This window comes from Falco cherrug, chromosome 2, assembly GCF_023634085.1.
Source record: "Falco cherrug isolate bFalChe1 chromosome 2, bFalChe1.pri, whole genome shotgun sequence".
Lineage (NCBI taxonomy): Eukaryota > Metazoa > Chordata > Aves > Falconiformes > Falconidae > Falco > Falco cherrug.
In genome coordinates, this window is record NC_073698.1 from 121,201,663 (window position 1) to 121,227,033 (window position 25,371).

The 25,371-nt window shown below is 37.6% G+C and overlaps 1 protein-coding gene across 7 annotated transcripts in view; it reads left to right on the forward strand.

The window, feature by feature from the left end:
* The window catches only part of SENP7 (SUMO specific peptidase 7), a 44,875-nt gene that overhangs the window by 10,461 nt on the left and 9,043 nt on the right, over positions 1-25,371 (forward strand). For 4 of the 7 annotated variants that reach the window (XM_055701283.1, XM_055701284.1, XM_055701290.1 and 1 more), the window contains 14 exons: positions 3,583-3,780; positions 5,395-5,592; positions 9,392-9,507; positions 10,241-10,407; positions 11,430-11,790; positions 12,356-12,516; positions 13,505-13,651; positions 15,180-15,213; positions 16,042-16,215; positions 18,474-18,736; positions 19,762-19,895; positions 21,141-21,257; positions 22,802-22,921; positions 25,113-25,205. In XM_055701283.1, coding sequence (XP_055557258.1) covers positions 3,583-3,780; positions 5,395-5,592; positions 9,392-9,507; positions 10,241-10,407; positions 11,430-11,790; positions 12,356-12,516; positions 13,505-13,651; positions 15,180-15,213; positions 16,042-16,215; positions 18,474-18,736; positions 19,762-19,895; positions 21,141-21,257; positions 22,802-22,921; positions 25,113-25,205 — 2,283 coding nt within the window. Of the gene's footprint in view, positions 1-3,582; positions 3,781-5,351; positions 5,593-9,391; positions 9,508-10,240; positions 10,408-11,429; positions 11,791-12,355; positions 12,517-13,504; positions 13,652-15,179; positions 15,214-16,041; positions 16,216-18,473; positions 18,737-19,761; positions 19,896-21,140; positions 21,258-22,801; positions 22,922-25,112; positions 25,206-25,371 lie in introns of all 7 variants that reach the window. The other 3 variants (XM_055701288.1, XM_055701289.1, XM_055701286.1) reach the window with 2 other exon arrangements.

Consider the following 25,371-nt stretch of genomic DNA (forward strand, 5'->3'; position numbering starts at 1 on the left):
TTACAAAGGGGCTGGGGCCTGTTAAGGTCTAGCCTGATGTGAATATGAGCAAAGGATGTCTGGCCTGAGTTTACAAGATGGCCAGCAAACTCTAGGTAATGAAATCCAGTTTCACTGGAAACTCTGCTTCTGACTACCTCCTGCTGCTGTGGGCTTTCTCTGTTGTGATGATACTCTTAAAGACCCTGACGGCTGGAATCTTTTTTTTTTTTTGTTACCGTTAGAAGTCCTCATTGTACAATCAAAATGAAGACTCTGAGACCATGTATGTTCCCACTGGACTAATCACCTTGTCAAGTTCAGGCTAAATCTAGTAACGCTTCATTATGGTATCGAGTGCTTGAGAAATAGAAAGAAAAAAATATCTGGCACTTCTACAAGGTTGAATGAAAGAATTTAGATCTGGGAAATAGACTGTTAGGCTCAGCATGATTCTAGTCAGGAGAACTGAAATGTTTGATATAGAATAACATGTTGCCTCATGGTGCTCTGCAGTAATGATTTTCAAACACTTTATTTTTTTTAAGGAGAAACAATTTCTGATTCACAACTTCATATTGCTGAGAGGAAAAAATGCTATTTAGATTCTTCAAGGTTTGATTTGTAATGTCAAGTCCCGTTAGAGGAAGAGAGGAGGTATCCAGATTACTTTTTCATTGCTTCATCTATTCTGGCCCCCAAAAAAGTGAAATGTCTTTCCACTACAGTTCTTTGGTAACTGGACCTGTAAGTTTGGACCTTCCTTATCTTTAAGGAGCACATTAAAGCACAAGGGTAAATGTCTACTTTCATAAGATGAATTTGCATAAGTTGGTGACTTTTACCTTGAAACTGCCCTTAACTGCTTTAGTAGTAAATTTTCCTAAGTCTAATAGGTTCTTGTGTTTCTGACTTTATCAAGTTTCTTAAATGTATATGTTCTTTATTTCTGTGGATACTGCTTATATATTCTTTATTTCTAATACACCTTACAGTTGGACAAACAAGTGATGTGTAAGTCTGGTCACTCACTGTAAGCCCTTCTGAGGTATTAAACTGGTTAATGTATCAACTCCAAACATTGGAGAAGTCCAGAAAAAAGCTAGAACTTCTGACTTAGTGGGGACTTCTGTAGAAAATGGGTCTTTGCTTCCTACGCTAAATTGAGAACACATTGCAGGCTTGGTATATGCTCACTAGGCTGCTGCAGTTGGGCTCCACCATGTGAGATACTAATGTTACTAATCTGTTCCTCATGACCTGTATGTACTTTCTAAGCTTTTCAGTAGTTAAAGCATATATTTCAATTAAACTCCACTTGCTGGATCCCTGGAGTGTAGAACATACCTTTTCTGGGTCCACAGTGTGCGAAGCACATGCTCAGGCTCTGTAAGAGATTGTTAAAAACAGCAGTTCTTTGTATTAGTAGTCATACAGCATATACAGGTCTAGGTATAAAAGCAAATGTATACCTGCCTTTTCCTGACTGTCCGAAACCTTTTGGAGCACTTCTGTGGTTGAAGTTAGTTTTCTAATGAGACTGACTTTGTACATATAACTTCTCATTGCCTTCATAGAGTCAGTCTCACTTCAGAAACCCTGGATTGTTTTTCCAACAGCTAATTAGAACCAATCTGTTAACACAATGCTTTCAGTTTTGTCCTGATTCTTGGTCAGAGTGCCTTAATTTACGGTTGCTGTTTTGTTGTTTTTTAATCCCTCAGCATTTTGTTTTCTTGAGACAAAGCGTTAGCTCTTTAATACTTAGAAATTTCCCAAGGAAAAACTAAGAGAAGCCAAAAGAGTGGACAAAACTGCCTTCACTTGGGCTTAAGTTACTTAGCTTTGAATGGGAACCATTTAGGTTTATCATCCACTGTCTAGATAGCGGTCTCCAAGGTGCGGTGTGTGCAAGACAATCCACTGGGGTGCAGGAAGGAAATGGTTTTTTGTACAATTAATGAATAAAATGTTTGTTTAATCTTCATTGCATCTTTTTTAAATTTGTGTTTTATAGTGTAACTAATATTAGTACATTAGTATGTATAAATTGTAATTAAATATGTCAAAGATACATGTTCAAAGATACTTTTACTGATGGGGTGCATGGGAAAAAGTTTGGAGACCACCAGTCTAGGGAATGCATAGTGGAGCTCTGGGAGGATGTGGCTTACTGCATGCACATGGTATTCAGTGATGCAGAGATCTCATAAGGTTGAGCAGCATTCATGGCTTATATGCAGGTTATCCAAGCCGGGCATAGGAGCCTTACTGCCTTTTCAAGTTCAATGAGGGGTCATGTGTCTTGTTAACATGGAAGTAACCGGGGACAAGAAACTCAACATGCATCAACTACTGAAAGAGCAAAATATAAGGATTATGTGAAAAGTCTTCCCCAAGTTCAGTGTTTCATGAGCATGGCAGTTCCAGATCTTTTTTTTTTTTTAGGTTCAAGCATATCTGTTCTTCAGCAGTTTCTATGCCATACCTATATTTGGTTACTGCTAGGTACCATGTAACCAGCCGTTGACCTGAATGCCGCATGTTAGTAGGACAAATATAAGTTGCTTGCATAGTTGTCAACCTACTGAGGAATAGCAGCCGTTTGCTTAAGAAGCTATGTGAATAGTGTAAAAGTTTTCTGTGGCTCTAGAGGAAGGATTTTTGCTGTACAACGTGAACAATTTAATTTATTACATAAGACATGCAACAGAAAAAACAATTTTTGCCTCAGTAATGTTTTAAAACCAATAAATGAGCCTGAATTGCAGTGTCCTCTTAGGACCAGCCCTGAGAAAACAAGTCCAATTCTCATCTGTTTGAAAATAAAGTCAATCCTGACAAATCACCTGTGGTATGTGATGCTTATAAGCTTATAAGGAAATTGTCCAAATTACTGGCCATGCTGCAGAATTAAGTCCTTATGTGAAGGCTTAAGTACTGAGCTAGTAAGATCAACAAATAGATACTTGTTTAAAAAACTTCAGTAGGGAGTCTTTACAAACTTTGTAATTCATAATTGTGTGTCATTTCTTGAGTGAAATTGAATACAAATCAGTTGGTGCTTCAAAACTGAGAGATTGTACTGGTGCTTGATTTATACACCACCACCACCACCCCCCCCCCCCAAGCAAGATAATAATCTAATTTGTGATACAGGAACCAATAATATTCATGATTGTGAAATAAGATGCTAAAATATGAGTGTGTGCTTTCGTATCCTGCAAATGCTCAAGTGTAGACTTTCAGTGTAGTTTGTAAGGCTATAGTGACTCTGCGTCCAACATTTTTGCAATAAAAAGATGCACCAAAATTTCCATGCTTCTGCACTGAAAGTTTACTGCTTCAGAATCACATGTGGGTGTTAGTCACTGATGTCATAAGGAGAAACCTTGAAAGGCTGTTGTTATCAAGAGATGTGTTTGTGATTCCTCTCTTCCAAAGAGAAATGCTTTGTAAATTGTTGGGTAAGTGAATTTAATTCTGCTGAAGATGGAAGGTATGATGCAGAGACAGTAAACGCACAGGAAAGCTTTGTTGAATTCGTATGACTTAAAAAGTTCTCAGCACCCTATTATTAATTTATTATTATATGTATGGTAGGCAACCCAAAGTTATCTTGACGAATGTTCTGAGGACGAAAATAGGAAGAAAATACACACAGGCGCAGTCTAAAACTGGTGCTAATTTTTCTGATGCTGGCAAGCTGCAGTCAGATCAACCACCCTCATCATCTGTTGCCAGCCTAAAGATATGGCAGATTTTAAACCCTACTCTCCAAAGCCTTTTTCTGTCTAAAAGGTACGTTGTCTTTACCTCCTGTCACTAAACAAAATAATTTTCTTTGCAGTTGTTTTTTTGTGAGAAAGTATTCTTTGTTGTACCACAGCTGTTGTCTCCATGAACTATATTCTCATTCTCATGTTATCTGACTTGATTGAATTCCCTTGTACCTGTTTCCTTGTAATAATATAATCACTGAGAGAGTGGTGCCAGGAATGATGTAGTGGGTTTTCTGATCAGGTGGCTTCTAGATGGTCCTGTACTGACAGGACCAATTCATTCGGATTCAACCATTGGACTCTCAAAATGTTTCCTTTTTTTTATTGTTGTGAAAAGAATACACTTGCATTTAACTGCCCTCTTTTCTCAGGGAAGGTATCAAGGTGTATTTTCACTGTTACCTTTTCAGACTACTCATGAAAATAGGAGAATTGACATAAGGGGTCAGAAGAAAAGCCTATCAAGTCCAGCATCTTCCTCCCCTGTGCCCCCAAGCAGTGGTCAATTGCAGATACCCAGGGAAAAGTATGGCTAGAATGAATGCTTTTGTCACTTGAGTTTTCTCTCTGAGCTTCTGATGCGAAAGACTTCAGAGACTCCCTTTATTGGAGGTTATGTCCAGCCTATGGTGTTCATCTGTTTTACTTTTCCTCTCAATCACATCCTCATTGCTAATCACCTGTATGCCTCTGCAACATCTTGTCTGCAAGGTATTCTCCTGATTAAAAACCAAATCTACATCTTGGTGCACGAGGAGACCCGAGTGCTCCCCAGACATCATGTGGTCTGTGCTGGGGTGTGCTTTGTGGGTGAATACAGACAACAGGAGAATTATGCAGCCAGCACCCAAAAGAAAATGTTGTTCAGAACAGATTCAATAAAGGCCATGATGTTATGTCCTAAGCCGAAATAAATTGCAATGGAAGTGTAGAAGTTAAATCACAGTTTCAGAAACTAAATGGGTAAATCAAGGGCTATGCAACAAGCTGGCTGCAGTGGCATTGTATGAAGTAAGTTGTGCTTGCTCTTACACGTGTGCTGGAGTGGGCAGTTGTATCTTCATATTTCTGGTTAGCTTATTTTTGGTGCTTGTTTCTTCTAACACTTCCAGATTTTTTTTTTTTTTCTGAGCCTTGCTATTGCTGTTCTCTAGAATGCCTCCTGGAAATTGAGGGGAGCAAAATCTAATGCTGCCTTTTGTGTATGTGCTACTTTTCTACCTGTTGACTAAGTGCTTGAGAAAATTTGGTCTATTTTACTGGAGGCTTCTTGATCGCAGGAAAATCAGAATTGCTCTATAGTTCTGAGAAACACAGATATTGCATGAAAGCTATTTGGAGATAAACATTTAACAGTTTTTAAACAACACTTAGATGATGTGTTAGAGGCAATGCAGTGTGAATTGTATCTGACTAAGGTGAAATTACATGGCCAGGTTTCTTGTTGCTTTTTTGTGTTTATCTGCTTACCTTGGATTTTAAGTTCCTTAGTGGGATTTTGTTTTGTTCTTAAGGGACTGAAGGTAATGATGTTTGATGATTGTTGCGCCTCTAAGATACGTGAATCTAACAAGAAGTTTCTTTCTCTAGATTTCAGTGCAGTATTTATGATTTACTGTTATATATATGGCAGGCAACCCAAAGTTATCTTGACGAATGTCCTGAGGACGAAAATTGGAAGAAAATACATAGACAGCCACGTAAGAATTGATGCAAAGTTATCTGCTGCTGACAAATTACAGTCGGGTCAACTACCCTCATCATCTGTTGCCAGCCTAAAGACATGTCAAATGTTATATTCTCCTCATGAAAGTTCTTTTCTGTCTGAAAGGTATGTTACTCACTGCTGATTTTGCCAGTCTTCCTGAAATGACATAACTTCACAGTGGAAAAGAATATCCCTGAAACAATTTTGCTTACACTCTTGCCTTGAAGCAGATCAACTTTCTGAGTGCAAACTAACATGCTGCTCCAGTGAGCCATTTTAGCGTTGCATTGAGTCTTATTTGCTATACCTGATGTTAACAGCCTACTTTACTTTCATAGAAGGCATTTCCATTTGCAATAGATCAATGTTTTGAGTTGTGAAGATTACAAGTAATATAAACGTGTTGAAGTTGGTTTTGTGTTCAGAGCCAAAATCATGCTTTCCTGTTGCTGTTAATGTGTTTTAGCGTGATTTCAAATAACTTTTGCAAATTTCTCAAAATTCCTGTCTGTGATAGTTCGTTTCTTTTCACATTAATCCACTGGTGGTCTCAATCCCAACAAAGTGCCATTGTTTTAAGAGCCATAGGTGTGTCCTGTCATTGCTTAACATCTATTTTCCTCTTTTCTTCCTATGTTTAGGTTGACTGAGCATCACAGTAACGCTTGACATATAAAACTAGCAGAAATCAGATACTGCAATTATATAACATTTGTGTTGGTCTAAGATGGCACTTAAGTTCAGAGTAAGCAGTTTCCTTTTGCCTTTTATGGCCACTTCTTTGCTTAACAGCAAAGTATCCACAGGAAGAAATAGCAAGAAATTTGGGAGAAGAAAATAGAGGAAGGAAAAGAAGAATAATTTGTGAGGGCAGGAATGATCAGTAGTTCCCAGGTTAAAGTAATCTTAAAAATTCTAGAGAAAAGTAAGTTAGATTCCTCATTCTGATACATTAACTTCTTAGAGAACCTAAATTAGTAACATGTCTTTTCTCTTTTTCTGTTGGTATCTCCATTGCTTCTTAAATAAATCTGACAAAGTTGCAATTTAAATGAAGGATTTAGAACAGTTTATTAGACTATCTCATTTTAGAAATATTACATTTGTTGCTAATAAATAGTTTTCCATAACTTAAGGCTGACTGTAGATCTTTTAAGATCTATTATTTTTAGTATCTGATTTTTCCACTTGATATTGTTTTGGATGATGGGAGGTAGTGGGTTTATAGAGAGGAAAACATGAACTCTAAATGTAACATGTAACTCTAAATCTGAGGAAACATCTTGCACATTTTTTCAAGCTCATACCTGGAGGCCAGCTGTGGAGTTTTATGTTAAGCACAAGAACGGTTTGAACTAGTCAGTTTTTTTAGTAGTTGGTGAACTCAGCTTAGATGTGGAGTGGTTCATTGTTTGAAGGATTAATATTCTGTTCCTGTGGTATGCTTTTCTAATGTATTATGTAAAAGGCTCATTATTATCAGGAGCAAACATCAGGAGGATTTTCCACCCCTTCCCAATGACTAGCACATTAGTGGAAGTTATAATAACTATCACATGGGAAATGGAGAATGTAGGAATTTTATTTCAACAAAGGCGTCTAGTCGCCTCTCTGTAACTAAGGTCTGTGTATAAGATATGCTTGGCACTGTTTTTTTGGGAGTCTCTTCTTTCAGAGGAGAGTAGAATCTTCCCCCTTATAATGGTTATGCATATATGTATGCACATGGCCATTTAGAGATTCTTCTGTATTATCAGAGTAGCTAGAATGCGTGCTCTGTTTTACTGAGAATGGCGCTAGGTTTGTACTATGGAGATTTTCGATTGTCAAAGAATTGTGTGTGATCACAACAGGGTGGTAGTAAGTGAACCTTTCTCTATCAGCTAGAACTTGCTGTGAGCTCCCTCTTTCCGTTCTTGCTTTTGGTATTACAGAATTTTGCATTGCTTGTTCACTGCAACCCATTTTGAAAGGCATTTAAGTCACCACTGACCTATCAGTGTAACTAAAAATTGAGGTAGTTTTTAAATGTAAAGAAACTTAAGGGTTTAAGATGTTTCCTGCTTGTTTCTCATGGCTCTTGAAAACACTTTAGTATATACTGCCATAGCTTCTTAGGTTATGCACATACCTGTTAAAAGGTGCGTTTTAAACTGAGTCATCATTGAAGAATGGAAGCGAAAATAAAATATGCAGAATTTGTGTATAGAGTAAATAAGTTTATGGAAGTCTGTTAGCTGAAACATTCCTACTGAAATGTTTCCTATTGTTGAAATGCCTGAATTGGGATGTTGGTGGAAAACAAATGCTGAAAACACTTAATGGTTTTGTATGGTATCTTAAGGCAGTCAAACCAATATAGCTGTCATGAATGCAAATATTTGAGTTGAGAGCGAGCTGTGGGTTCCAAAATAGAGTTTTCTGTACTGAGGTTATTTCAGAACTAGAGCTGCCAGATCTATGGAAGACCCTGGCTGGTTCAATATACGGAATGAATAATGGCACTTACTGAACAGTTCTTATGCATGTTTCTGTATATTTGTCCAATTCATGATTCTTTGTGAATGGAAAGATGATCAGTAATTTCTTCAGAGTGCTTATGTAATGTTCATCACTAGTATCAGAGTGCTTTGGAAGTCTTTATTTGTCTTTATAGTACTCCCAAAGAGCAATGATACACTAATCTACAGATACGGTACTGATGAATAGGCATCTGTTCAGGAAATGTCCAGTTTTGGCTGTCTAGTTAGAAATGTCAAGCATGTTTTCTCCTGTGGTGATGTTCTTTATGAGCCCAGTCTCTCAGCTGGAAGTGATTTCAGTCTTTGTGGTGATCACTTAGCTCTTTGGAAGTTGGAGACTGCAACATTCTGAGTTAGGCACATTGTAAAACAACACAAAATCCATTCGGATTAAGTGAGGTGACAAAAGGAGGAATGGAACAGATGTTCCAGAGCAGCATTAAATTGCTTTATCTATGAAATCATTATTTCCTTTTTTATTTTCAAACTCCCACAGGAAATGAAGCAGAGGTCATGAAGATTAGTTTTTTTTATCTTGTAACCCTGATAAATCTTCAGAAGTCTTGCATACTGAATGTAACTAACAACTAAGTGTTATCCTAATGCATACACCAGAAACCAAAATACAGTTATGTAGATTTTTTTTTGTCAGCTGTAACTAGCCTCCAGAGAAATTGATGAAAGTATGTTTACAAGAGCAGACTATCAGTACCTCCTGAATATGTTTTCTTATTTATAAAAAAAACTAATAAAAAACCCAACCAAAGAAAACTGATTACTTTCTTGCATGTCCTTCTTTGTAGAATGAAATTACAAAGTCAACTAAAACCTGTAGGTTGCCTAGTTTCTCCTACTGTAATCATTTTCTGTTTCTTCCTCATTCATGTCCTGTCCCCCTCGCCTCCTTCAAAGTTACTGTTTCAGGCACTTTTGAGCAGGAATTTCTATTTCAAATCTTTTCTCATTGCAGGAACTTACTCACTGGATTCTATTAGCAGTTCTAAATCTAAGTTAACAATATACTACATTACCTCATTCCCACTGCATTTGTGAAAAAGGCAAGGATACGCTCAACTGACTGTTATTTTCTTTTTTTTTCCTTGTCATGTGTTCTTGTTGCAGTCATGCTTTACAGAAAAATAGTATTTCAGTATCTGTTGTCAATCATGTCAGATTTTCATACTTTGCAGCTTTTAGAAGCATCGGTTTCATTAACAATGTTAAAGTATCTGTGTATTTCCACAACAGGAACTGAATTAGTTTGTGTTTCATTTGCCAAGCTCCACATGTTTATGAGAGAGGCAGAAGTTTGTGGTCTAGCCAATTCTTGTTTTCTGTTGGGATTTTTATTCAGTATTCTTTCAAAATTAAAGATAAGTCATAGTTAATATTCTTTACAGGTCTAAGCATTGCCTGAGAAAGACAGATGATGATCTGTGTAAATTGGCCAAGGTTTCTAAGGAACCAGAAAAAAAAAATGCCTGCAATTCCAGAAGACAGGAGCTGCAGAAGAAAGGTTTGTAGTGAGTAATCATCTGGCATTTCAATACGAATTTTGGGGAGTGTTGGGAAATTTTTTTTTCTTAGTGTAGTATTATGAGGAGAGCACAAAAATAAAAGGTGTTGCATGCAGTGTGTGTTTCATCAAAATGCATTTTTTTACAGATACGGAAAATAGATCAAATAAGAGTAAAGCTGTGGTGAATCACATCTGTAGAAGAAAGGAAACTGAGGGAAGGCTCCACTGCACCATTACAATCCTGATTTGATAAAGTCTTTTATACTCAAAAATGTAATATATTTAAGAATGGTCAAGTGGTTTCTGAACCCTGCTAAAATGTTTATGCTATGTGACAATATTTATATTTACTGCTGAAAGATTATGAGCTCTATGCTGAGTCTTCAGGGAGAATTTACTATCACTTGAATACTGGTTAGTAATATTTGCAGATTAGAACAGGAAATGGAGAATATTGCATCCAGCAGAAGATGAAAGACAGAAGTACAGAGTGCTGATTCTTACTTGGAAGAGAACCATGAATTCGGTTATACCCTTGTCTTAACTAATTGTGCAATAATAATCTTAATTACTTTAAGGAATATATTTTGGCAGCCACACAATTAAAAAAGGAAAGAACTATTGCGGAAGATATTTGCTTCCATGCATTTTATTTAAGATGTAATAGATATGAAGACATACAAAGGTTTTTAAGGATCGCCCATTAAATCACTTTTTTTCTCTGACACAGAAAACAAGAACTATGATGAACTGGAAAAGAGGAGCAGAAACATGAACACTACTCTTAGTCAGAAGGAATTGGGCTCTTTTGATTCTGAGAAAAGGAAGAGAAGATCTAGTGGCCTTATTTCTGATGATTGTAATGCACACATTCCAGAAAAATCACTACTTCTGTCTGTAAGTTGCACTTAATTTTCATGTATATGTTTGTGTACACACATGTGCACATGCTTCAGTAGCAGCAGCAGCTACACTCAGAATAAAAGAATTATACTAGTAAGTAAGGTATTTAGGGATACTCCTTATACCTGTTGAGAGAAAGTAATTCAGTGGTGCATCACAAAAAATAAGTATATGTACTTCTGTCCACAACATCAGAATATGTTTGTTGTAGCAGAAAGGTTATGAGAGATGGATGACGTTGTTTTCTTCAGACAGAAGCATGGAGTAAAACAATTTTGGAAATAAGGCATCTAGCTACTTAAGTGAAACTTCTTTCACAGATGGTGTAGAACAAATTAGGGACTTTGACAGAAAAATTATGAAGTATACTGGGGTTATGCAAATCTTAGAGGTGTCATCTTTCTCCTTCCTCCTCAGTCTATTGTACTCTTCCCTGAAATTTTATTGGTACCTTTCATTAAGATTTGTGTGTGTGTGTGTAAAAAAGAAAAGAAAAAAGACTGAGGGGAATCAGTCAGTCAAATACAAACTGATTTTATATTTAAATATAAATTTATATTTATCAATTATCAATATAAATATTATTTGTATTCAAGCATTTGAATACAATAAAGTATTCTCTATAACCTTGGGATTAAAGCCCTGCAGAAGTAGGTGGTTGCAGAGTCCTGTTTGCCCAGTTGACCAAGCCACACATTCGCAAAGTAATTTGCACTGGTGCTTGGTCTTTCAGTATCAGACAGTGAGAGCGCTGCTAAAAAGTCAGAAGTAGTTTCTTGTTCAGTTTGAATGGGGGTCATAGTACACATTTAAAAGGTTTTACCTTATGCCTTTATGTAATAACCGTTGGAATACAAGGAAGGAGAAATTACCCTGACATGAGCTCTAACTGCAGCTGCGTTAAGCTGTAATTATTTTGTCTAGCACATAGGTAAGTCTCAGCGATCACTGATCTGAACCGCCTTAGAAAAGTCAAGAAATAAACATATATCCTGTCTCTAATTCCTGTTTTCTAGGAAGAGCAAAGATTGAGTTCAACTCTGTTCCCTGGCTGCAGAATGCTCTGTGAGGATGGACAAGTTTGCAGATCTGATGTAATTCTGGTGCCAGATTGTATTCCCCAGCCATTAGAGAGAGACTATAAAAACAGTTCTACCCACAACTGCTTCAGGTCTGTTCACAGCTGCACAGAGGAACCTAGCTCTGAGTCTCCTCCCAGAAATTTGTCAGAGAAACAGCTTTCTGCCACCAGTGAGGATGTGATTTCACCACAAGTTAATACCATCAGGAAATTTAAGAAGGACACATCACAGTACCCGAGCAAGCTGCGGAACAGAATCTGCAGGGGTAATCAGCAACTTGTTTCAGTTGACCCAAGTATGTACTGTATCTGTGCTGCTGACAATTGCTATTGGTATGCTTAGGTACTAGGAGAACTGATACATGACTGACTACTTGAAACATATGGAACAAAAGTTTGAAGACAGATTGTGTTGTTTGTGATGCATTGTGCAGGTCAGGGAACAGTGCCTAGTGCCAGTGTCCTCTGCTGGAGCACAGAGGGTCTTGAGAAACAGGATAGAGAGTAGATTCCAATCCTTATTTTGCAGTTGATTTTGTGGTAATGGAAAATCAAACCTATACTTCTTAATGATGCTTAAACTGGGAAAAGATATTCTATCTTTGAAGCAGCTGTGTTGTGGCCTGTTGCTTTTAATAGTCAAATAATTTTGATCTTGGGTAAAAAGTGTTAATAAAGATACAAAGCAGTATTTGTTGCACGACCTTTCACACACACAGATCTTGACTAGTTTGGTCAGTATATGTTCATATTACATACTGCAAGAGAGAATTCACTGCTCATCTGAAATCCACGATGAATGAAATAGTCTCATCTGCATCTTGTATACATATATATGTATACTTATTTTTTCCTCTTTAGTTGTCCTTTCCAGTGATGATGAAGATGGACCTTCTGAACCAAAAGGCACAGAGCTGCTGCTGCAGGATAACTTCACTGATGATGAAGAAACAGACAAACAGTCTGACTTCTGTTTCTCAGCAAAGCAACTGGAAAACAAGAAGGAAAGTCACACAAAACAGGTAGTCCAGATTTTGGCCTGTGTATTGTTATGCCAGCCCTTTTAATTTATTTCTCCATTGTTTTGTTGGGTTTTTTTTCTTTGATGTTAGGACCGAAGTGAAATGCTTAGAGCAGAAATGATTAGTCCCAGCAACAAGTAGTAGCTGCAGTAATTTATTTCACAGATAGAATTCTGGACAGTCTTCAGAGAAGATCTCTGGCTTTGAAGCTTGAGTGTTTTGCAAAATACAATATATTTCATATTTGAAAACAAACATTTGGAAATATTTAGTATTACAAAACAGTAAAGATCAGATAGTAACCTGAGCTAGAGGTAGACACGATGAAGATACGTCGGTGAAAAGGGTTTTTTTCAACGTTTTATACTGATCATAGTTCAAGTCAGTAGTTTCTTCTTGTCATCCAGTCTTCTGTTGTAATTCAGTGCATGGAAAAGTTCAAGGATCTTTGCTGACAGCAGACAGAGGTAGGGTAGTTCTCTTTCCTGCATGGCTAGCAGTAGAATTTGAATCTAAAACCAGGCATAAAAGTTGTTGCCTTGTTTTGAACTTGATTAGTCTTGTGCTGCTTGCTTTGACCTGGAGGTGGGCTCTCTCTATAATCTTGAAACAAGTCAGAAGAGCCATTGCTGCCTCTTCTCATATTTGCATCATTTTGATCATAAGCATTGAATCAGATCCTGTACCTTTGATATTAAGAGAGGGGTATTTTTTGTTGCTCTGTTGTTTTGAGTTTTTACTTGGCTCTAGATTAGTAAAGATCAAAGGTTGTGTCCTGACAATGGGAACTTCGGAGGTGGAGCGAGATACTGTTAGGCCCTTAAGGACACTGTCAGTAATGGTTGTAATAAAATTTACAGCTTTTGAATATGAAATTTTTCTACAGAAGTTGGCTTTGGGAGTAAGTTCTTACAAACATGAAAACTCCTAAGGTTATAGGAAGGATGGATCTCATTTAATGCCCTGTAGTAAATATACTTTATGCCAGTTTTTAACAGAGTCAATTGAAGATAAATGTCCTGTCAGCTTGCCTTCTGGAAGCACACCGAGAAAACAACTGAACCCAGCATTGGATGTTGAATTTGATAGTCTGTACATGGGGAAATTTAAATGGTTGTCAACAGGTCATGCTAGGGTAAGTTGTTCTACTACGGTGGTATTTTGAGAATATTTAAAAACTTAAATTCTGGTTAAACAAAGCTATTAGTACTTAGTGTGGAAGCATCAAATTTTGATTACTGTTGCATCAAATTGCTTTGGCTAAACAAGGGAGCATGTAGTACGTTACCTTGTATGTTTGGATTGCTGCGAAAAGCTGACTGCGATTTTCTGTGGCCGTAGTTTTTAGAGGTAAAGATGCTGTATTAATGCTGTACTGGAACAGAATTGATACTGAGGAAACTTTTCATGAATTCTAACAGAAAATAATGGCCATGTTAGAGTTAATGTCACTTGAAATAAACAAAAATTACTTTTCTCAGAAATAGTACAGATACTAGAATAAAGTAATCCATAGTGATCAGAGTTCAGATATATACTATGCACTGATCTTGCCTTTTAAACAGAACATTGCTTGGTTTGTAGCTTTTAAGAGCATAAAACCAATACTAAAAGCATTAGTGCATAGACAAATGCTGCTTGCAGGGTGTAGAAATACGAGTGAAGGTGTACTTCAAATGGAATAGCAGCTGCAGGAGTTTCAACAGGTCTTTGACCAGGCTCATTCTGTATATTGCAGTTGAAAAAGAAATGTTTCAGCGTGGTTGGTTTTTTTTTTTTTGCTTACAGTAAGACATTTTGAAATCTTGGATTGTAATAATTTCAGCTTGTCACATAACAGCAGTTTTGTACAGCAGTTCTCATGCAGTAATGAAAACATTTCTTGGATATTTCCTAAATTAATATGCCAAAATAATTTGAGGGATGAGTTGAAATAGTTTTAGAATCAGTGCTTTTAGGTGGAAAGTGAAAATTTTCATTTGAAAAAAACAATTTATTTTGTGTTTACTGTGGTAACGTAAGAGAAATCTCCTCTTCATGTATGGCAACCTTCTGTCAAACTGACAATAAAGTGTTATTTATTTAGCCAAGTCTTTTTAACATAGGAGCAGTGTCAGTGGAAACTGTAAAGGCCTTTAATTCAAAGGTTAATACAAAAAAACAAAATAACACCCCAGTGTTGGACCTTTTATAGTGTCCTTAGTTCAAATAGTGCAGCTGACAGTCTTTATGATGGGGCACCTAAGCTCCTTTTGACCTAAATGTTAATTTTATTTATTTATTTATTTATTTATTTATTTATTTACTTCTTAAGGAGCCTGTAGGCAGCTCTGCAACTTTCTGCTTGTTTCTCAGTGCTTAGCAGCCCTGGAAGTCACTTTGCTGTCATTTAGATTCTGCAACATGTATTTAGGAGTGTTGTTTTAGGTGAAACAGGCAATGTTAAGTTTCCAACTAGACATACTAGACTCGGTACTGTCAGGTTGACAGCTGGACGTAGTGATTTTAAGGGTCTTTTCCACCATAAATGATTGTACGATATTATTTTCAGTTTATTTGGCTATAAACAAAAAAATATATGCAGATAATTTAAAAATCTTGCTTTTTTAAAATCAATTAATAAAAATAAAACTAATTTGTATTTTTTTTTAATCTTATTTCAGTTTAGAACCAATTATATTACGATCCCATTTCAGGGTAAGAGATTTTTTTTTTTTAGCTATCTTTTAACTGTATCTTTAAAGTATTGTGTTAAAATACTCAGTATATATTTATATTATGGATAATTTATAATGTTATTTGCTTTCACAAAGACATTAAACAACTTTTAAAAATTCAGTTTTTCAATAAATAAAAGTATTGGTTTATAGTGTAAGCATTAATAACTTAGCAGCTTCCTATACTTTTAAGGTGACCTTGTAGTTTTAGTGGCCTTGCCTCCCACATTCCTCCATATAGTGTGTTGAATTACAGTAAATATGACTCCGCATGTTTTTGAGGTGAAACATTATTCTTTTCAGATTAAGGTTTTAGACCTTTAGGTTTATTAAACAAAAATATGTGAGTTGACTAAAGCTGGAAGGAATGTAATTGTAGATTTTTACTCAGTCCATTTTCCAAAGATGATGTGTGATTTCTGTATCTTGTAGGAGGAGGTTTGTGAACAGTTCTGATTTGGATTGACTAAAAGCAGATAGGAGTTCATGATCTGTAATATTTTTTCCTATATTTGTAGGTATTAATTGTGTGTATTATGAGCAAAAATACAGGTTTTTTTCATGAAGAATCCTGTATTTAGACATTTAGCTTTTGGCATCACAACCTGTTTTACATAGTTTGATATAACTGATTTAAGTATTAAATCCTGAACAGTTTTAGGTCATGCCAGGATTAAAATCTACAAGTACTGTTTTAATACACTCTGATCATACTTAGATCTTAGCATGTTATTACTGTAACATGTATGACTTTAAAACAACCATGTCTTTCACAGCCATGGACAATTATAAATTTTGTTTTCTACAGTGGCTTTTAATAAGAATATTAAGCTGACAGTGGATACTCTGAATCTGAGAAGGTTTGGCTTGTGGAGAAGTGATGATGGCTGTTCTTCAACAATGATCATATTCCTTTGGTTGTCTGTGGATTATGTAGAAAAGATTGAAACCCAATTGGGAAAGCTCATTACCAGCAAGCCATGTGAGTAGTCTCCCTGAAACACTATGAAAAGGTCTAACATATGTCATGTCAATAAAGTGGTCATTTTACAGTTGTGGTTCTGCAATACTGAGGAAAGCCTGTAGCTTTTTAAAGAAAGTTGGTCAGCTTTGCTTTTACAAAATGCCTCGCTATATTTGTATTTGGAAGAAAAATCTAACAATGTGATTCAAAATCACTCCTACTTTATGAAAAGACCTTGTAACACAGTTGTAATCTATGTGAGGAGGCTTTCTGAATCTAGGCTTATGTATATAGTATCTCTCCCTTTGAAATAAATGGCATGTTTTAAGTGTCCTTACTTTACAGTAATGCACTTGCTAGATGAAATGCTTGGAAGATAATGGGTGATTTTGATCTTTGACAAGACTGCATCGGGCCATTGCTTTATTTCCACTGAAGGCCAAATGGGCTATTTACTCCATAGGGTATTATGGACTGGCTCTATTAGTTTTTACACAGCTTCACACTAGAAAAACAGAGTATAATTTCTGTTCAGATATTCAGAGTAGCACACACTGGCAAAATCATTGCAAAATGACATCTACCAAAATGGTGATGTCAGAGTTGCCTGTATGAAATTTAACAGGATGTTTACAATATGCAGTCACCACCTGTATGAAGAAAAATTGTAAGTAATGTTAACTTTACATAAGAGTAGTTTGAAATTAAACACTGAGTGGAATTTTAGCAATGAGTTACCTTTACTTGATACGAGTTTATCACAGTTACTGATAGCTTCTATAGACACAGCTTCCAGTGACATTAGTGGAATTTGAATGAAGCTGTGAGGCACCTTTAATCTTAGCTTTATTTACCTTGATTACATTCTTGTTGTAGGAAAAACCTTCAGGATTTGATACTAAGTTTCTGTGCCTTCAGTTTTATGCCTTTTAAATATGTAGTAACTAAATATTTTTAAATGTATTTACAGAGTTGTAGAAATGAATCAGTGATGGTTTTACAGTTTGTGGAAGTGGTTCATACGATTCTACTCTACCTTCTTAGTGTGTTTAATATTAGAGGAAAATGTATTGGGCTGGATCCAACAGCCTGAGGGGTGAGGCTGCTGCAGCTCCATGTCCCCAAGTTCAACCAGCAGCAAGGCTGAAGGCGCAATCCCAATAGGTAGAGCACACAGAGCACTCACATGCACCACATACATACATAACTGGCCACACAGATACACAGCCTCATACAAACACAGACAGCACCAACAGCCTCCTCCTGCTCCCCTCTGGCTGAGCAGGGTGGAGGCCCACTGGTGAGAAAATACAACTCCCACACACCCCCACACAGACATGCACACACCCCACACACACGCCACAGAGGCCAGTGCCAGTTGCTGGTACAGACTGTCATGTCTGTGCATGCACATAGGTGGCCAGGACTCCCCTGGTCCCAATAGCTGACCCCCTCTGTGCTGTCATCCTTACAGATACATAGGCAGTCTCACAGCCGGAGCTGTCCCTTAGGGACCTGATCACCCTCCTGGCTCCCAGGTCATTTCACCTGTTCAGCTAGTTTGGCTTGATCTTTGTTTTTAATCATGTGCACTTGATGTGTTTGCTGCACTCAGACCCCTACACACGCATCAAATAGAGTCCCTCACCCAGGAGAGTTAGAAAGGAATTTAATAAGATGACACAGACTGTGCTGACCATTGCACAAGACGTGGCTGGACAAGTGTGTTGACCAGCAAAGTATTTAGATGCAACTGGTCCTTTTTATGCCCTTAGTCCTCTCTTTCCCCCATGCTTGTTCCTCCCTGAATCACCTAAATGCCCCCCTTTGGCCGCCTTTGGTTCTTCCCTTAAACATCCCCTAATAAGTCCTGTGAGTCCCAAAATGCTTTTCCCCTGCATCACACCATGTGTGCCACACACCCCAGCAGCAACCCCCTCAGTCCGGAGGGTGCTCTGACATTGGCTCGTCTTGGTGGGTTTCGGGTCTGGACCCTGGGGCTGAGGCTCTCCTGTGACCGCCCTGGGAAGGACCCAGCCTGGGCGTCCCTTCCTCCCCATCCGTAATCTGGGTTCCTACCTGCCGTTGTGCCTTGGTGCTCCCCTGGGCTTCTAGAGGTGGCCTTTGGTGGGCTGGTGGCCCCTGCGGTGAACATGACAGGGTATTTTGGTTCCCTCTCCTGCCATTGTCTCTCTGTGCTCCTTTGTGGCTATGCAGACAAGTTTTAATCACATAACTAATATATGTTAATACTATCCATTCTCTCTTTTTTCCAGCCATATCTAGTGAATTTGTGTTTCTTGAACTGTCCCAACCACTCACAGAACGGGAAGAAGACAGACTGACTGAGTTGATTACAGATGTGAGCAAAAAGAACAGAGCTCCGGATCTCCCTGAAATTTTGTCTCTGAAGCAAGCATTACCCTTATTTAAGGACCTTTCTCCTGAAGAGAGTTCTTTTATGAGTTACAATAAGTATCTACTAAAGCAATGTATGTCAAAAGAGAATACCTCAGATGCTCGTGAGCCTGCAGTTCAGGTTAGTGTGTAGCTGTTGCTTGATTCATCACCACCTGTCGGCATTCACACATTGTAGTAAATTTCAGGTCAGCTGTCCTTAATCCATAGCTTAAAAAAAAAAGTTTGTAATTTCTCTCACACTGGGGCAAGATTGACCGTAAACTAGATCGTGTCCATGGAGGGATAGTGTATAGATCTCATCAGTAGGTGGCAAATACTGAAGCTTTAGGTTGACTCACAGTTGCGTATGCCTAGAACCACATGGATTCCTGTCCCTGTGGTGTCTCCAGGGCAGCAAGTTGGAAGTTAATCAAGTAATGAGTGATGGAGCCATTTTTCAGTTGAGCTGGAAGTGAGGGGCTGCAGCAAGAGAGGAACTGTGTATCATTCCAGACACCTTTAGACATATTTGTGAGGCCTCCACAGCTTGAAATGTTAAATGATTCCTAAGGCAGCTGGGGAGATGGGGCTGTGCGAGTTAATGTGTTAATGCACCTCCGAGGAGTAAATGTCTCAACCCAACCCCTCATCATTGTCACTTCAGAAATTACATGTGTGTGTTCCTGTCAGTAGAAAGCACAGATTGATCTGGCTGTGAAACTGGGAACTTAAAAATTGAGCCAACCAGTTCAAATCTATATAATTTTTAGGCAAATTGTTAAGAGCTAGATTTTCAAACCTTCCAAGCATACACAGCTCCTAGTAAGACAGTCTAATACTTGACTCCACCAACTGGTCCTGTTTCTTCTCCCAAACCAATTCTGCATCAGTTGGCTGAATAATGCTTAAACAGTTTAAGAGAGAGTTTATGAGCAGATGAAGGCCTGTCATCATTTTAAAAGGGACATAACTTTTTTATTGTCTGCACAGTGGCATGTTTGCCTAAGTACTTGATGTTTATACTTGTGCCCTCCAGCAAGATTCCTCTTCAGTGACACAGGGTACCCCTGTGGGCTTCAGGCTTGGGTTTTGTGTGTTCTCTTTCACGTACCAAGCTGTATAATGCTTTTTACTATTAATATTGTTTCGATTTTTTTCTGGTAGGGATCAAAACGAGAAGTGGCCAGGCCCAGTTATGCCCTTGCGAGTAAGCAGAGTGGTGGTTGCTATTCTATCTCTTTGTCCTCTGCACTGAATGAAGAATGGAAAGAAGTAAGAGAAGCTGGAGCAGTTAAAAAGTAAGTATATTTCATATAAATGAGAAGGTGAAAATAAAACAAATTGAATAAATTGCTGGAATAAAAGCCCTGACTTAACTACCACTCTCTAGTTGATTTGAAAGTGTTGGGTGAAAGATGCTCTAGTAATCTAAAATATCACCAAGTATGAATGTAGTTTTTCCTTTTTCCATCCTAATAGTTAACAGGCAAAATGGATGTGTTACAGGATGACAGAAAATCTCACAGATTAGAGAATTTCTGTGAACTGTGACTACAAGATCGTGTCATGGATTCATCAGTGGGAGGGTAGGGACCTCACGGCATCTGAGTGTCCATCTAGGTCCATATCACAGCAAAAGTATTGCTAGCTTAAGATGAGCCTTTTTTTTTTTTTATCTAAGCAATGTTTTCTCTTACTGTTCTGCCACACTCAATCTGTTTGTAACTTGTTTGTCATACAATTTGCTAATTAGTACAGGAGCTTGGTTTAACAAAAGACATTAGAAAACAAGAACACACAAACGTGTAATGCAGTAAGGTACTAGGGGAGCACTGACATGCCTCAGTTCTGTCTGTGCTGGCCTGTTAGTCCTCATACCCCTAGTATGGCAAGCATTTGTGAAGTAATTTGCTCTTAGGAGCTCTTGCCTTTTGTTGTCACTGTTTTTACTGACAGTATAGCAGTTGGCTGTGTTTCTGCAACAGCAAAAATGCTTATTTCATAGTTCCAGTTAAGTAACATGGTTGTTAATCTAGAGCTTTTAAAATACATTTTAAATACTAACGTTAGAGGTAACTCAGGCAGTTTCAAACCACTTAGAGTACATATGCTGCATGGTGTGTAAGTAAAACCAAGCTTCCTGCTCAGAAATGTGGGAGTCCTTATTGGCATCTTAATGAATAGGAAATCGCTGTTCATTCATACCATTTGAGAATATGTTCCCTAGTATTTCTTCCCATTTTATATAGCCATTTGTCAATTACTTTTATCAATAATAGAAAACCAAGATGAAGGTACAAAATAATCTCCTTTTCAAAAGTTTTTTTGTTAAAATTGCAGTGTGCGTTGGGGTGCATATTTGTTTTGTAACACTTAACTGTTGGAGGAAGAAATGGTAAAGTACTTCTGAGTTAGTCAACAGGTTTGAGAACTACCACTTCTAACAGGTTTTCTAGAAAATGTTCAACATGTGGAATGGCCATGCTAAGAAGAATGTCATGTAAAACACAGTTTGTCAATGTTACGTGATTTGTTTTTTCTAGTTTAATTGTTTATCCACCTCCACCTGCAAAAGGAGGACTGGGAGTCACAAGGGAAGACCTAGAGTGCTTAGAATATGGCAAGTTTCTCAATGATGTCATCATTGATTTCTATCTTAAGTAAGTAAACACAACCTTAATTGTACCCCTCTTTGTAGGACTTGATCTGGACTTGAGTGTTACTGTAAATGTTGGTTGCTAAATAGGATACAACAGTTTCAGAAGTAACAATGTGATGAATTTATAAGTTGGACTGTTTTTAAAGCTTTTGTGTGTTCTCAGCAGTTTCATTTGTTTCAGTATCATTATTCTTGTCCCTCTAAAGGGCTGTGATATAATCCAGACAGAATAGCTGGGGGAAAAAAGCTTCTTGGTGACCTCACAGAACAGAAAGTGCTGAGCAGGTTTAAGCAGCAGTTGAACAAAGTAGAGGGTCTGTACTAGCAGTTCATTTACTAAGTTTCCATGAAGTGGAGCATCCTCTGCTATTCTGTGCAAGAGTTGAGGAATTCTTCAGATGCACAGCTGCTGCAGAAAGGAACAGAGCAAATACTTCTTGAGGAAGTTGTGCTTGGCTTACCTGCTTCATGCCATACTGCTAAAAGTTGCTTGTGAAAGGAAGTTTTCCAGAACCAGCATTGTGGGCCACCATTTCCTAAAGCTGAGGTTTATTTTCCCTGTGCTGAGTTAAACCTAAGCAGAATTCTGGCTCTTTTTGAAGGTTGTTTGCAATCATGCCATTTTGCTTGGCATCCGGCATGACTGCAGTAACAGTGAGCAATAGGAAGTCAGTTAAAACTTCTTGTCTAGAAGAGTGGGAAGGGAAACGTGTACCAGCCAACGTTTCAATGTGGATTTACAGTAAAGCCTCCTATATTTTGCTCTGAACTAGAAACAAATCATGCAGTGTGGTCCTCTCAATAGCTGTAGCTTCATCTCGCCAGAAAAGGAAGATTTGAATAATGGAATTTAATGCAATCATTGCAGAAACCCTTCTGCTTTTTAAATTTGTTAGACTTCCCACATTCTCAGTTTTCGTTGTGTTGCAAGCTATATCATGTATTGCCCAAGTCATTGGATGAAGCTGGAGACACATTGTGTAGGATGTCTGCAGTGAAAGCTTTGGCCTTCTAGGATGGTAGAGGAAACGCTCAAGCTCAAGCTGATGTTTATAGCCAAAGGATCAACAGTAAAATCATACGGAATGAGTGTTTGTAGAATATTTGTGTTATACAGGTTATGCATGTGACGGTCAAGTAGACGGGACAATTTATAGTACTGAGCTGTTCTATGCTTTTTGTATACACAGGAGTATAACACTCCATAGGTTTATACGTGGCTACGTTTTGAAGCCTGTCTTAATTGCAAGGACTAGAAACCTAGCTCTAAAAACAAATTCAGAAGCATAAATACTAGAGCACAAATCTGAGATAAAAAATAACTGCATTCTTAGTAGTTGCTTGGCTGTTACATACTCTGATGATGTCCACCCATGTGCATATTGAAAATAGAGAGAAAAGTTTGGCATGATTAGCGTCTGTGAAGGCAAGTGATAGCAAGTGTAATGTGAGTATTCTAAGTCATTAAAACAATTGTCCTTTTTTCTAAGTAATGGTACTTTCTAGAAAAGGAATTTTAAAATTTTCTTCTTTTTTCTTTTATAGATACCTTTTGTTGGAGAAGGTGCCAAAACATATTGCTGATCGTACACACATTTTTAGTAGTTTCTTCTATAAGTGCCTGACCAGAACAGAAAAAAACTCTGAGGGAGATCTCAAAGTTTCGTAAGTTCATTTTGGATGGCATTATGACTGGAAATAAGCTATCTATTTATGCCACCTGGAAGTTCCACAGATCATTTTCTAATTTGCACGTAAAATAGTAATCAGTGTTCTCCAAGGGATTAGTGGATAAATGTGGTAACTCAAAATTTAAGCGTACTGTTTTTTCATTGAAATCTACATGTGATTCATACTGAATGTGAGTGAAAATATTATCATCTTTCTCCAACTTGACCTGAGTCTTTACTTAAGACAATTATTTATGTATTTTGATCTTTTAATCATGAACTCAGAGTTTTGCAAGGTATGCATCATTTTAAGAAATTGCACTTCCAAAAATATTTTTAGATTTACCACATATTTCATTTTACATATCGGTAATAAATTATTGTCCAAATTTGTAGTAAGAAAATTTTCTAACACACACACCAAGTTTACATGTTTGTGTTTTAACATTTGAGCACACTGGAATTGGAGTGTTTCACAAAAAGGTATCATTAACAGCTCAAGAGCACTGTATCACTTTGTGTTTCCAGCGAAGGCCCTCTAAAGGGTAGGGCCACGCCCAGCGCACTTTCTGTTCCTTCTCAACACTGATGTTTGAGAGCAGAGCTTGCCCTGCCACTTCACTTACAGTGATGATCTGCTGGCAACTTTCATTCTGTTTTCAGTATTCAGATGATAGAAGGTTTTTTTGTGTTTCTCTTTGAAGTTATCTATTAAATCCTCAGTTTTTTCATTCTATTGGCAAAAGAGGCCACCTGCACAGAGGTGTGCCATCTTGCTTGTGTTACAGTCTCTGCTGGGCAAAAGCTACGTAAAAAAACCTGCAACTTCTGTAATATTCTCAGAGATGTCTCAAAAATTCAAGGAATTGTGCTTGAGAGGGTGTCTTCCATTATTTTACTGTCTTCTGACCCTGATAATTCTGAGATGGAGACATAATTGTCCATGTTAAAAATGCTGTTGTGCCTTGATCTGATTCCTTTTACAAGGCTGGACTGTCAGTAACCTTCTTGAGGAACTGGAATGACACTCAGTTCACCATATTTCAAGGACTGTAGCTGCTCTGGATCAGGAGATAGCTTTGGAAATTCTGGGTTTTTGTTTGGGCTTAGATACTTACCTGGTGATTACAGGTGGTTTGGGTTTTGGTTTTTTGTTTCTGTTGGGCTTTTTTTGATAAATGGACAGTGGAAAATTGGGCTCTATACCGTTGTAAACGAAATCAATCTCAATTGATGTGACAACTTAAAGACGCTTTGCTTTCCTTTCTTCACACTGCTTAGGCAATAGATTGAGAAAGCTTCTTTTGTAGGTGTTTTCCAAGGGTGCAAACATACATTCTTCCCAGTCTTCCAGAGTTACGTAGCAGAAGTTTGCAGCAGGTCTTCACTTAACGTTGGCCCATGCAGAGTCCCACAGCAGCCTGTTTTTCCATTCTGCACTCCTTTTCTCCCCTATGTCCTATGCTGAAGTTATGTTTCTTAATCGCAGATCAGGCTGGAATCAGAATGGTAATAAAGGTGTCTCCTGAGTAGAGTGCACTTTGCTTTCAGATCAAATTGGAACAGTTCTGGGAACTGTTGGCTTCTGTTTCAAGTTATGCAAACTAAGAAAGCTGAAAATCTGAATTTCTGAAATTTTTCTTACTCATTTAGTATCCTGTCCTCATGCTTTATGTCTGTAGGACTGAAAATTAAATGTGCTCCAGCATTTAAAGCTCAGAGCTGGAAGGAATCTGTTTCCGTTCTGGCTTTGCTACTGTTGCAAGACATGTAGCTTTTTCCTTCAGAAGATAAGGTTATTTAGACAGGCCTTCAAATGTGTTGTGAAGTTTAATTCATGGATGTTTATAAATTGATATAGATCTATATTTTTACATTGGCTTGTGTTTAGATGAGATTTTTGCATTTAGTGTAGTAAATAATAATTACTGGACAAATAACTGCAAGAAATCCTTTCAAATGCGTTGATGATTTTTTTTCCAGAAGGGTTTAAGACAGTTCAGAAATGGTTTCTAAGTCACTTAGGCTTAATGGTGTGCTGATTTGTTTTTTCTCTGATGGGGAGATTTCAAGAGTAAATGAAAAACCCATTGAGGGATTTGGAAGATAAAGGAATGTATAGGGATTAGAACTCCTACAATAAAAAAGAACAAACCTGAACTACAATTGTCATTTGGTTTCTGCAGAGTGGCACAGAGAAGACACAGAAGAGTAAGAACATGGACTCGTCATATAAACATCTTCAGTAAAGATTATATCTTTGTGCCTGTGAATGAGGAGTAAGTCTGTTTTTTTTTTTTAGACACCTTTTCTGTTATTTAAAGACTTAAATGTTTGAATGTTGTGGTGATAAAAAGATGTATGGCTGTAAGCTTGGATCACTGGAAATTAACACATTAGATTCTGAAGAAGTAACAGGTGTGGGATGAGTAATTTTGAATTCTC